The sequence below is a fragment of the Oryctolagus cuniculus genome, chromosome 19 (genome assembly GCF_051225735.1).
Source record: "Oryctolagus cuniculus isolate XC-2025 breed Fujian yellow rabbit chromosome 19, ASM5122573v1, whole genome shotgun sequence".
Taxonomy (NCBI): domain Eukaryota; kingdom Metazoa; phylum Chordata; class Mammalia; order Lagomorpha; family Leporidae; genus Oryctolagus; species Oryctolagus cuniculus.
In genome coordinates this window covers 8,151,076-8,163,929 of record NC_142885.1, presented here as the reverse complement: position 1 = coordinate 8,163,929, position 12,854 = coordinate 8,151,076, and the positions used below count along the sequence as shown (strand labels likewise).

The following is a 12,854-nucleotide window of genomic DNA, read 5'->3' as shown; positions in this document are numbered from 1 at the left end:
TCAAAAGATGTGCAGGTAAAAGGCAGACAAGTGCTAACGCCAGAACTTAAGCTGTACTAAGGAAGCTAGATTAACTGTTTTAATTTAATTATGAGAGTGTTGAGAAGTGAATCCTGGTGCCAGGCAAGAGGAAGCAAGCAAAGGAAGAGGGAGGCCTGGGCAGGGGGCAGGTATAGAGGCTGAGAGGAGAAAGAGGCAGCCCCGGGGGAAGAACCCGGGGAGCCTGCGCCCCACACCCACACCAGCCCCCGACGAGGCCGACGTACGGTTCCTCAGCTCTGTGGTGAGGATGTGCTTGGCGGCAATCAGCAGCTCCTTCCGGAGGTGCGCCGTCTCCGCTGGACAATTGGAAAGCAGCTGCAGCATGCCTTTCACCATCTGCTGCGAGTACTTGGTCACCAGCTCCTGTGAACAGAGTGACAGGTGCAGGGCACAGCTCGCCCCCAGCAAGAGCCTACCAGACGAGAGCCGGCGGCTTTAACCATGCACACACGCACTGCCACGCTGGGAGAGACGCACGCCACCACAAGCAGCCGTTTCTTTCACACAGCCTGACTGTGTGTGGATGTTTGCACTTCTGTAGTGCGTGCAAGTTGTCAGCAATGCCCTTTACGCAGTCACCTCACTGATCTAAGCTGTGGGCGACCCCAGAGACAATGCTAACAGACCGGGTCACGCGAGTCCCCAAGGTAACACAGGCTGGCTAGCATACCAAGGGGAATCTAGACGTTTCAGCATTGGCTTTGAAGGGACCAAGCGAGCACCATGAGCGCACACCCACACCTCCTGCTGCACTCCCAGCTGCCCTGAACAGCAGGTCTCCCACAGGGAGGCAGGAACTCAGCTGCCTGCACCATTACTGCTGCCTCCCAGCGTGCGCCCCGGCAGGAAGCTGGAGGCAGGAGCCAGAGCTGGGGCTGAACCCAAGAACTGCTGGGGTGCAGGCAGCTTACCCACTGGGCCAAATGCCCACTCCCTAACTGAGACTTTTCTTACCAACGCTCTCATTTCTCAGTGTGTGTTCGTTACCCTTACCTAAATACATTCAGGGAGGGTCGGGGAGGACGGGTAGGTCAGAGACTGTCAAACAGTTTTGTGGGTTTTGTCCAAACGTGGTTTCTACTTCTAGCGTGTGTAGGTTTTCACTTCTGTTCTATGATATTCTGCATCAGGCACAACAGCTGGGCAGAAAACCAGTCAGCGCTGTGCAGAGACTGGGGAGAGCAGCAGCTGACAGGTGCGTTCAGGGAGGGTGGGCACCCTCTACACTGCGAAGGGCCGGTGCTCCCGACGATAAGCACCTGTGAACCCAGACGTCCACACCCGCCACAGGTGAACTTCACCACACAGAAGCTAACTCAGGAAACGTGACACCAAACAAAGTGCACGAACGTACCTGGTAAATTCTGATGATGTAAGCTAAAAACGACAGTGTTTTAATCTGGGCAGCGATGAAGTCAGCATACAGCTCCTTGTTGTAAAGCTTATGCTGCCTGAACGAGAACGGAACAGGGGTCAAGGAGGAGCGCCCACCCTGCAGGCGCCATCAGAGCTCCCAGTCGCCTACACCCACAATGAAATCCCAGGCTCACAGGAGCTCTCGAGACCAGGGCACCACAGCAGCACACCCGTGTGCAGTCCCAAAGAACCTAACGGGTTGAAGAGCCAGAACCGAACAGTTCGCCAAACCATTCCACAGCGGCCACACAGCACGCGCCTGTCCCTGCAGAGCCAGAGCCGCAGGATCCAGGGCGACCCAGGAAGGGCGGACGGCCTGCGGGCGGTCAGAGGGGCCTCCTCCGCAGATCCTGGCCTAAGGGACTCAGTGGGACGGTCTGACACACACCATCGGCCTGCTCAGAAGTCCGGGGGACAGGGAAGGGCACGCATCTAGCCCTCCAGCAGGAAGGGTAGGCAGGAACAAGGCTGTGACCCGAGAGCAGCTGGCGGGCCCAGGGCTAAGAGCGGGCACAGTGATGCCTCGTGAAACGTCTACACTTACACGCTCCACACCCCAACCCGGGACCCCATCTCATCTCCCCAGAGTAAGGAACTCAAGCAACCACAATCACTGACACCGAGCGCCAAAGGGCAGACGTGTGTGATTGTCACAGACGCTAACACCGCTGGTTTTCGTGAGTTAAGAATGGTGACAGCCCGTGTGCTAGTACTTGGAGTCAAAGCGCTGGCAGCCAGCCGTGTTGCTGTCCGCAGAAGTCTCACCTGGCTTGCGCAGATACCTGAATCGCAATGGTATTCATGATCAGAGGCACAAATTCAGCAACAACGTTGTGGATGTTCAGTTTGTAGAGCTGAAAGCAAACACAGCAGATGGCCAGGCTGGTGCACTCCACCAGTCACAGTCCTCGGGGTCAGGGGACTGCAGGGTTCAGGACTTCGGTCAGCCTGCGTCTCACGCACACCCTCCGCCGGGGAGAATTAGAGGGGAACGCTGTCAGAGTCAGCCGCAGAAAGGTTAGGAAACCAACGGGCAACACGCTTACCTGGTACATTAAGACAACAATGATGGGCAACTCGGCCAACACTTTCAGGGACAGCGAGCCTCTGGGAATGATGGAGTGCTGTGGACACAAGCAGAGAGGCCACAGTCAGCGCTGTGCGGACCTCGGGCCCCTGCCGCCCGCCCCAAACTGAGCACAAGGCTAATATGGACGCCTGTACAAGGCCTCAGCTATTCTGAAAACAAAAGTGCACACAGCTCTCACCTGACAGAAGGGTTTTTATATTTTCCAACACAATCACTGACAGTAAACACTTCAGGAAGAATTTAAAAATTATCACCTATTATCCTGCTTAGAAGAACAGCAGAAAAGTACAGTTACCCAGCAGTTTCATTCAAAGACATTTCATGGCTTATCGTAAAACAGGGCCTGCTGATGGCTGGTGGTTACCAGCTACAAGCCACTGTGAATTCACAGGTCCAGTGAGTGAGAAAACTGAATAGCTTTAACGGATAAGGACTCAGGGGCCAGCCCTGGGGCCAAGCGGGTAAAGACGCTGCCTGCAGTGCCGCCATCCCATATGGGCACCAGTTCGAGTCCCGGCTGCTCCACTTGCAATCCAGCTCTCTGCTATAGCCTGGGAAAGGAGAAGATGGCCCAAGTCCTTGGGCCCCTGCACCCACGTGGAAGACCGGAAGAAGCTCTTGGCTCCAGATCAGCGCAGCTCCGACCTTTGTGGCCAATTGGGGAGTGAACCAGCGAATGCAAGACCTCCCTCTCTCTCTCTCTGCCTCTCCTTCTCTGTGTAACTATTTCAAATGAATAAATAAATCTTTAAAAAATAATAAATGAGGCTGATGCCGCAGCTCACTAGGCTAATCCTCCGCCTATGGTGCTGGCACCCCGGGTTCTAGTCCCAGTCGGGGCACCGGATTCTGTCCCGGTTGCTCCTCTTCCAGTCCAGCTCTCTGCTTGGCCTGGGAAGGCAGTGGAGGATGGCCCAAGTGCTTGGGCCCCTGCATCAGCATGGGAGTCCAGGAGAAGCACCTGGCTTCTGGCTTCGGATTGGCACAGCAAGCCGGCCGTAGTGGCCATTTGGGGGATGAACCAACGGGAGGAAGACCTTTCTCTCTGTCTCTCTCTCTCCCACTAACTCTGCCTGTCAAAAAATAAATAAATAAGTAATAGATGAGGACTCCAAAGAAAAACGTCACATTCAAAATACAAATGGGCAATGGCTGTGAACAGGGGAAAAAACAGAAAGGAATGGCTCACAGAAACCAAGTACCTAATTCAAAACCTGCCAGGAGAGCAGAGGAACTGAGGTTCCAACTTCATCCTAGCACAGACACTGCACGTGCAGCCACGCGATCAAACAGCTTTACGTCCGCACAGCGAAGTGGGTCACAGAGAACGGCCAACAGCTGCGGCCCCTCAGGCGCACCTCCCGCGGACAGCAGCAGCGTCCCCTCTGCAAACCCCACCGACGGGCTCCCAGAGCAGGAGGGGAGAATCAAGGCCAGAAGGACGACCGTGGGACTTTCCTCAGCCCGAGAACCCGAGCGCTGAGGCTGGGACGTGCCTGAGCCACTGAGCGCCATGTTATCTGCGGTTCCCAGGGACCTCGTCAACGTCCAGACAGTCCACATTAACGACAGAAGTGCCTAGGGCGCCCACACTGCCATCTCCACATCCTGGCACCAAGGGTGCCGGGAGTGCCGGTCACACAGCAGAGTGCCGCTCGGCCAGACACACACACTGCCTCACTCACCCAACGCCGCAAGCACTCGAAGGAAGAACTCGGGAGGGCTACAGTCTCATTTCCCCCACGGAGGAGGGGGTCCAGCAGAGCCGGACGACCGCACTCACCGTGCGCGTCTCGCTGTCCTCACGCTCGGGGCTGACCTTCACGGCGATTGTTGTGATCATGCCAACCATTTCTGGGGGAGGGACTGTGTTCTCGGGGATCACCTGCGGGTTCTCAAAGTAGCGGTTCTGCGTGGAGAGAGAAGGTCACGCTACAGCTACACGCCACTCCTCACGGAAACCTGCTGACGCCGGGTGGAAGGAACCAAAACGCTCCACCTGCTTCTGCACCTTGGGCTCAAGCCCCCAAGTGCAAGCCGGCGCACACACGGGGCTCCCTCCTTTCTCAAGCCACAAACCCAACTCCTCCGACGCAGGGCAAAGACTCACTTGGTATAGTCCCTACTCCTTCCTCCCTGGCCAGTAAGCTCAAGCACACGCTACAGTCCATTCCTGCCCCAAGGAGGCAGCACGGGACCCACTCCGCCCCGCTGGCAGCACCTCCCACCCTTCAGTCTCCCCAGAGTGGAGCCCACTGCCATCTCCCTCCCAGAATTTGGCATTCACATGAGACAAGACAGCTTCCTAGACAAAGCAGAGCATAGAAACAGCAGGCATGCCAAGCCAAGGTGAAGCAAAGCGGCAAATTTTCAATTTTACCCACTTTGACCAGACTCAAATACTTAAAATATAAAAAGAACCAGGGACTACACTGAGGCGTGAGGGGTTAAGCCGCCACTGCAATGCCAGCATCCCATATGGGCACCAGTTCGAGTCCCGGCTGCTCCCTTTCTGATTCAGCTCCCTGCTATGGCCTGGGAAAGCAGTGGAGAATGGCCCAAGTGCTTGGGCCCCTGTACCCATGTGGGATACCAAAACAAACTCCTGGTTCTTGGCTTCAGCCTGGCCCAGTCCTGGTTGGTAAACCAGCTGATGGAAGATCTCTGTTTCTCCCTCCCTCTCTCCCCATAACTGCCTTTCATGTAAATAAAAATAAACCTTAAAAAGACACATATAGTGGCCGGCGCTGTGGCACTGCAGGTTATCACCCTGCCCTGAAGCACCGGCATCCCATATGGGCACTAGTTCGAGCCCCGGCTATTCCACTTCCGATCCAGCTCTCTGCTGTGGCCTGGGAAATCAGTGGAAGATGGCCCAAGTCCTTGGGCCCCTGCACCCGTGTGGGAGACCCGGAGGAAGCTCCTGGCTCCATGCAGCTCCAGTCATTTCAGCCAATTGGGGCATGAACCATCAGATGGAAGACCCCTCTCTCTTCTCTCTCTCTGCCTCTCCTCTCTCTGTGCAACTCTGACTTTGAAATAAATAAATCTTAAAAATATATATATACATATATACACACAAACACCAAAGAACCAACCTTGTGAACTTAAAAAATTGTTTTAAGTTTAATAAGAAACCTTATTTAAAAGCCAACATAAAAATGGATTTAGGCACAGTAATATTTACCAAAGCATTATTTGTGGTAGTAAAAAAAAAAAAATCAAAAATCAGAATAGCCACTAACAGGCAAACAGTCAAGGGCTATGCATGTGACAGAAAATTCTGTGGCCACTGAAGATCACAGCTGCCAGTCTACGGAGAAGAGGTTCCAAGCTGCGACGCTGGCATCTCCTGAGTGACAGCAAGGGGGAGGGGCTCTCCTCCTCTGCACACACCTGTGTGCTGTGGGCACTGCTTGTGCTGAGTTCTTAGCAACAGCAGAGGATAAGGAATCATGCTGAAAACATACAGCACCTGCCCAGAAGGCCTCAGCACTGTGAGCTGACAACCACCCACCTTCCCAGGAAACACCGCAAAGCCCTCTGGGACACTCCCCCTCCCCCTCCCCCTCCCCGCGGGCACTGCACGGAGCAGGCGTGAGAGAAAAAGCTGTCCCCTGCACCAGACAGGCACCGCACACCTGAGGGTGTGCGTTCTAGCTGGGACGGACATCCTTGTACACCTGTGCAGACAGGTTGGTTAACTGAAACGTACTTCAGAAAGAGGGAAAGCCTATAAACAAACTGATTTATAAGCTAAAAAAAATAAAATGTACAAAACCAAACCTCAAAGTTAGTGTTCAATTACAAGTAAGGACTTATGGGTGGTTACTGTTGCCTTTTTTCAAAATTTCTACAATAAGAATATAATGCATTTATGTAAAAAGATTATTTAAACTAACAGGAAACCAAAACTGAATGGCAGGTTTATCAGCAATGTTAACAATCACTAACATTCATCATCCTAAAGGTAACATCCTCTCTAAGTATTTCTACAACCACTGGTCCAAGTTCCCTGGGAAAGCAGGCAAGTGTAACGGACTCAAACTGCAGTAAAACGTACCACAACTTTCGGGAGCTCCTTGTATATCTGCTTCACGAAATCCAAAAAATGATGTATCTGAAGACAAAACAAGACAGACACTTTGATTTCAGAAGCCGGATGCTTACAGACATGAAGATGTTACAAGGCTTAATACCCACATGGGAGACCCAGAAGAAGCTTCTGGGTCCAGAGCAGCCCAGCTCTGGACACTGTGGCCATTTGGGGAGTGACAGCGGACAGAAGACCTCTCTCTCTCTCTCTGTCTCTCTCTCTGTAACTCTACCTCTCAAATAAATAAATAAAATCTTAAAAAAAAAAATTAGCTTTATAAGGAACTTTTTATGCACAAAGAAGAGATTAAGAAATGCAAAGGCTAGCTGCCTGGTTTGATCAGTTTATACCACATATATATATATATATATACACACACATATATATGAAAATTACTGCACCACAATCCATAAAAATGAAAATATTATATCAAAAATGGTTTAAAAAATTAAGAAAAAACAAAAAAATTTATGACTGAGAAAATGCTTAGGGGGCCAGCGCTGTGGCACAGTGGGTTAAAGCCCTGGCCAGCAGTGCCAGCACTGCATGTGGAAACCGGTTCAAGTCCTGGCCGCTCCACTTCCAATCCAATTTCCCTGATGTGCCTGGGAAAGCAACGGAAGATGGCCCAAATGCTTGGGCCCCTGCAACCGTAAGGGAGACCCAGAAGAGGCTCCTGTCTCCTGGCTTCAGAATGGCTCAGCTTCAGCCATGGCGGCCATTCAGGGAGTGAACCAGTGGATGGAAGTGGATGGAAGACCTATTTCTAACTCTGTCTTTGAAATAAATAATCCTTTTTTAAAAGAAGTGTATTCATTTAAAAAAAAAAAAAAAAGAAAGAAAATGCTCACACACAATGTGAAGGGAAATGATTAGGATATAAAATGTTGAATACTGTACAGTATGAGAATTATGTAAAAAATATTACATATTTTAAAGTGAGAGAAAAGGAGGCAAATCACCAATACACTAAACGTTGTTTTTACGGTGGTAGGAACCCTATTTCATCTCTCTGCTCTTTATGTTCCCAGGGCCTCCAACAGGCCCTTGCTGAAGCTACCACAGAAGACGCGGCAGCACGCTAAGGCTGTGAGCTTGCCGGGCCACGAGGATCCGCCACGATCATCCCCAGGCCGCAGGAAAGGAGCTCACCCCACGTCACAGAGCTGAGACCCAAACCCAGATGTGACTTCGAGCCGTGTCGCCATGAAACGACAGGTGTCCCCGGGGCACAGCACACGGGTAAACAGAGCAAGCCACACAGGCCCACTCCCCGCTCAGCCCAGGAACACATCTCAGCTTCTGAACAAATCCAGAAAATGCTGAGATACACAATTTAAAAGCAAGTCATTGTTAGACCACGAAGAAACGCCCCCAACTCAGGCTGCGTTTTGAACACTGGGAAGCAGTGTGTGCTCAGTCAGGCCTAAAGGAGAGAAAGCCACCCACCCAGCAGGCACAACTCACACAGGCTTTGGGAAAAACAACTTACTTCTTGCGTGATCGGTGGTCGGAACTGTTTATGTAGCTCAATAATTATTCTTAGACAAATAAGAACATTTTCTTCATTTTCCGTCTTAAAGAAAAAAGCATTAAAAAAAGTTACAGCTCTGAGATCTGGTTTTATCTAAAGAGTAAAGACTGATTTTCTCGGCATCTTCTGCACGCACACTAGTTTCTATTTAACTTGTTGGAAACCTGTGCACCCAGACAACGCCGCTGCCCAAGGCAAGGAGCCTCACAGCTTGGCTGACCACAAGATGGCATCTCACCGGCAAGCCAGGCCCACCTGACACGTCTTATGGCTTGAAAATACAGGTTGAACAAACTTAATCCAAAATCGGAAACTTTCTGTGCACCAACATGAGACCACAAAAGGAAAATCCCACATCTGACCTCCCTGACAGGGTTACAGTCATTACACGGTGCACTGGAGCCGGCTCCGTGGCGCAAGCGCAAGCTAATCCTCCGCCTGCGGCACCAGCATTCTATACGGGCGCCAGTTCTAGTCCCAGCTGCTCCTCTTCCAATCCAGCTCTCTGCTATGGCCTGGGATAGCAGTAGAAAATGGCCCAAGTGCTCAGGCCCCTGCACCTGCATGGGAGACCAGGAAGAAGCACCTGGCTCCTGGCTTCGGACTGGCACAGCTCCGGCTGTTGCAGCCATCTGGGGAGTGAACCAACAGAAGGAAGACCTTTCTCTCTGTCTTTCCCTCTCACTGTCTGTAACTCTACCTCTCAAATAAACAAAAAATCTTAAAAAAAAAAAAAAAAAAAAAAAAAAAACCACGGTGCACTAAAAACATGGTACAAAATTCCTTCAGGCTCTACGTACCAGGGATACGGTGAACATAAATGAAATTAATTTCCTGTCCCCATGGTATCCCAGTATGTACATGCAAATACTCCAAAATCTAAACCATTCCCTTCTGGTCCCAAGCATTTTGGGGAAGGACTACTCAACCAGTATTGCAGAAGACCACAGACTGCGGACCACAGCTGCTGCCAACACTCTGAGCCGCATGTCACGTTTCACTGGCGAAAGTCAGTCCTCAGAAGTTAACACGGCTAACACAGCCCACATCTGAACCCGACTCTGTCCCCCTCCAGAGCACATCCTTCCAGGGGGCCCAGCACAGAACGCTCAGCACACCAAGGTCAAGGACAGAGCAATCGGTCTTAGCAACTGAATTAACAGGCACCAAAGGGGCACTCTTAGGGGCGTGCACGTGGTTCAACAGTATGCTGTTGACGCACACACAGCTAGCACGATGCAGACAAGCCCTATCTCCAAGTTCTTCCACCAATGCCCAATTCATTTCCCACACAGTTTTCATTTATTTCCACTGACTAGCCAATTCTCTGGTTATAGTTTTCAATCATGTCATCTTTCCTAATAATTTAAGTTGGGGACATGGAGGAACAAGGACATTCACACAATTTTTTACTCTGGAGGTCGGCATTGTGGTGTAGCAGGTCCAATGCCAATCTCATAAGGCATCGGTTCAAGTTCCGGCTGCTCCACTTCCGATTCAGCTCCCTGCTAACGGCCTGGATGGAAGACATCTCCCCTGGCCCCCCACTATGTCTCTCCCCTCCCCTCCTTGGCCCCCCTAACTCTGACTTTGAAAGAAATAAATCTTTAAATTTTTTTTAATCTTGTGATTCAAAACTTAAGTGAAAGAGGAATAGTTGTGTAACACTGAATTTTACCCTAAGAAAAACCATCGAAGGCTTTATAAAACAGCTATACATTGAGAAATTTCCAAAAGTTACCTCTAAAAAGCGAAACATCACAGACAAAACATTTTTTGTATGAGGACGAAGATGTTCGTTGGTTGGTATTCGATGAATTATCTCAAGTACTAGTTTCCGAAGTTGCTAAGGAAAAACAATAAAAAAATAAAGATAAAACACTCAAGAGTTTCAATGTCACCGGCTCATAGGCATGAGTGTCACACACCGTCTGCACCCAGCAGTGGTAGCCACCACACTAGAAGATGGATCCAAATTTAACAACAGTCCTGTACAGTATCTAAACAGAATCCAAAGTACATATCGCAAATCACTATTTTCAACAATTCTACAAGGGGTCTTCATGAAAACATGTATTATGAAAAAAACTGGGTGGATTTCAAAACCTTTTCCCACCAAAATAAACTCAAACCAACTTGCTAATACCATGTCTGAACAGGATCTAGTTTGAGGTACCATGTCAGTAAGTTACCAGTTTAAAAAGAGCCCTGGGGCAGGCGCTATGGCGCTGCAGGTTAATGCCCTGGCCTGAAGCGCAGGCATGCCATATAGGTGCCGGCTCTAGTCCCAGCTGCTCCACTTCCAATCCAGCTCTCTGCTATGGCCTGGGAAAGCAGTAGAAGATGGCCCAAGTCCTTGGGCCCCTGCACCTGCGTGGGAGACCTGGAAGAAGCTCCTGGCTTCAGATCGGCGTAGATTCGGCCACTGCAGCCATGTGGGGAGTGAACCAGTGGATGGAAGACCAATCTCTCTCTCTACCTAACTCTTTCAAATAAATAAAAAAAAAAAAAAAAAAGAGGTTTAAAAAAGAAAAGGAGCCCCCCCCAATCAGAGGGACATAAATTCTGCGGAAACGAAGTGAGACCCAGCAGCAGACTCTGGAGAAGGTGGGTGAGGAATGCTGAGATCACTGAGCATCACCAACAGGCAATCACGGACCACAAGGAAGACGAAGCCCACCGCAGACCACACGTCAGCGTGGGAGAAAACAGATGACTCGTCTGTGCCCTCAGTGAAGAGGCATGAGGGTAACTACAGGCGCAACAGCAACAGAGGAGACAGCTCCACTGGCGCAGGATGACTTCCCGCGCGCCAGGCTGCCAAGCCGCTGCTCCAAGACCAGTGCACACGCGGCCAGAGCTTCGGCGAGCCCCAGCTCCTGACGCGTTCACGGCTTCACCACTATCATCCTGAAGACAGAGCACGGTCAGAGTAAGGGCTACCAAGAGGGGGTGCGGTCTGATCTAGCAACGGGCACAGCAACAGCTTTTGGGGACGCCCCAGGCATCCTGTTCACGTCTGGAGGCCACAGAACAGAGCATCTGTCTATTAGCAGTGTTGTGAGAAGGCCAAAGCCTCCACAGGAGAACGCTCAGGAAGGCGTCAGGGAGCCCCTCTCCATCCCCACAACCCTCCTGCCGGCTCCTCTGTCAAGCGCTCTGACGGCCAATCCTCAGGCATCCACCTCCCAGGCCCCATTTGCCTCCTTCTGACCTTGGTTTCCTAGTGTTAAGAAACCTTTGCAGGGCGTCCATTTTTCTTCAGTTGCTAATGTAAGAACACTGCACAGACAAGGTTAGGGTCCCAGGACCCTCAGGGGACGGACTCAAAGGCTGGTATTGTTGGCTACCACAGTGTCTTGAATTTGATGGAGCTGGTGTTGAGAAATAAACTTGGTAATCGCCAGCCTTTCATTTGACTTTTCCCTGAATTTTCTCAAAGTCCCTTGCGCAATTATCAATCAAATAGGCCCATTTCCCTTTTTCACAGTTTATCAGTATTTCCAGCTGAAGGACACTCATGGACAAATATCAAGGAGCGTAAAGGTGAGAAAGCCAAACATGGACTAAACGTCCTCTGGGATCGGCCTTCCAATCCGAGTTCCGAGCCCACTGTGTCACCTCCAATTACCCGGGGCCCAGGGACTCGTCCCACCATGAACTGTGCTAAGCTTCATGATTCTGTCTGTGGAGCTGACAGCTAAAAGGTAGGACAAACACACAAGAACTTCAACTGGTACAACATAAAAATGGTTTATCTAGCATTTAATTTTCATTGGTATTATGGCGATATTTTAAAGTTCCTTTTAAGAGAGACATATTCAGGGTCAGCACTACAGTTAGCATGGCAGGTAAAGCTGCTACCTGCGATGCCACCACCCCATATGGGCGCTGGTTTAAGTCCTGGCTGCTCCACTTCGGATCCAGCTTCCTGCTAAAGCACCTGGGAAAACAGCAGCCAATGGCCCCTGCACCCATGTGGGAGAGCGGAAGCAGCTCCTGGCTCCTGGCTTCTGAATGGCCCAGCCCTGGCCGTTGTTGCCATTTGGGGAGCGAACCAGCAGATGGAAGATTCTCTCAGTACTCTCCCCTTCTCTCTAACTCAATCTTTCAAATTAATAAAATAAATCCTTTTATTAAGGGAGAGATGTATGGTCAAATATTTTTTTAAAAATGGGTGAGGTGGGACCGGCGCCATGCCTCACTAGGCTAATCCTCCGCCTTGCGGCGCCAGCACTTCGGGTTCTAGTCCCGGTCGGAGCGCCAGATTCTGTCCTGGTTGCCCCTCTTCCAGGCCAGCTCTCTGCTGGGGCCCAGGAGTGCAGTGGAGGATGGCCCAAGTGCTTGAGCCCTGCACCCGCATGGGAGACCAGAAGGAAGCACCTGGTTCCTGGCTTCGGATCAACGCAGCAAGCCAGCCATAGCAGCCATTTGGGGGGTGAACCAACGGAAGGAAGACCTTTCTCTCTCTCACTGTCTAACTCTGCCTGTCAAAAAAAAGGGGGGGGGGGGGGTGGCCAGGCACTGAGGCACGGCGCATTAAGCAGCTGGCGCATTAAGCAGCTGCCGGGACATCCGCACCCCACACTGCAGTGCCTGGCTTCAGTCTCAGCTCCTCCGCATGCCAATCCAGCTTCCGATCTAATGCACAAGGGAAGGCAGCGGAGGATGGCCAA

General features: G+C 51.1%; 1 protein-coding gene across 18 annotated transcripts in view; it reads right to left on the bottom strand.

The window, feature by feature from the left end:
- The window catches only part of TRRAP (transformation/transcription domain associated protein), a 113,142-nt gene that overhangs the window by 90,840 nt on the left and 9,448 nt on the right, over nt 1–12,854 (bottom strand). For all 18 annotated transcript variants that reach the window (XM_089320861.1, XM_089320862.1, XM_089320864.1 and 15 more), the window contains exons 5-12: nt 9,920–10,024; nt 8,137–8,220; nt 6,612–6,668; nt 4,332–4,457; nt 2,505–2,582; nt 2,224–2,312; nt 1,397–1,493; nt 267–405 (exon numbers count right to left, since the gene is read on the bottom strand). In XM_089320861.1, the coding sequence (XP_089176987.1) occupies nt 267–405; nt 1,397–1,493; nt 2,224–2,312; nt 2,505–2,582; nt 4,332–4,457; nt 6,612–6,668; nt 8,137–8,220; nt 9,920–10,024 (775 nt within the window). The remainder of the gene's footprint in view (nt 1–266; nt 406–1,396; nt 1,494–2,223; nt 2,313–2,504; nt 2,583–4,331; nt 4,458–6,611; nt 6,669–8,136; nt 8,221–9,919; nt 10,025–12,854) is intronic.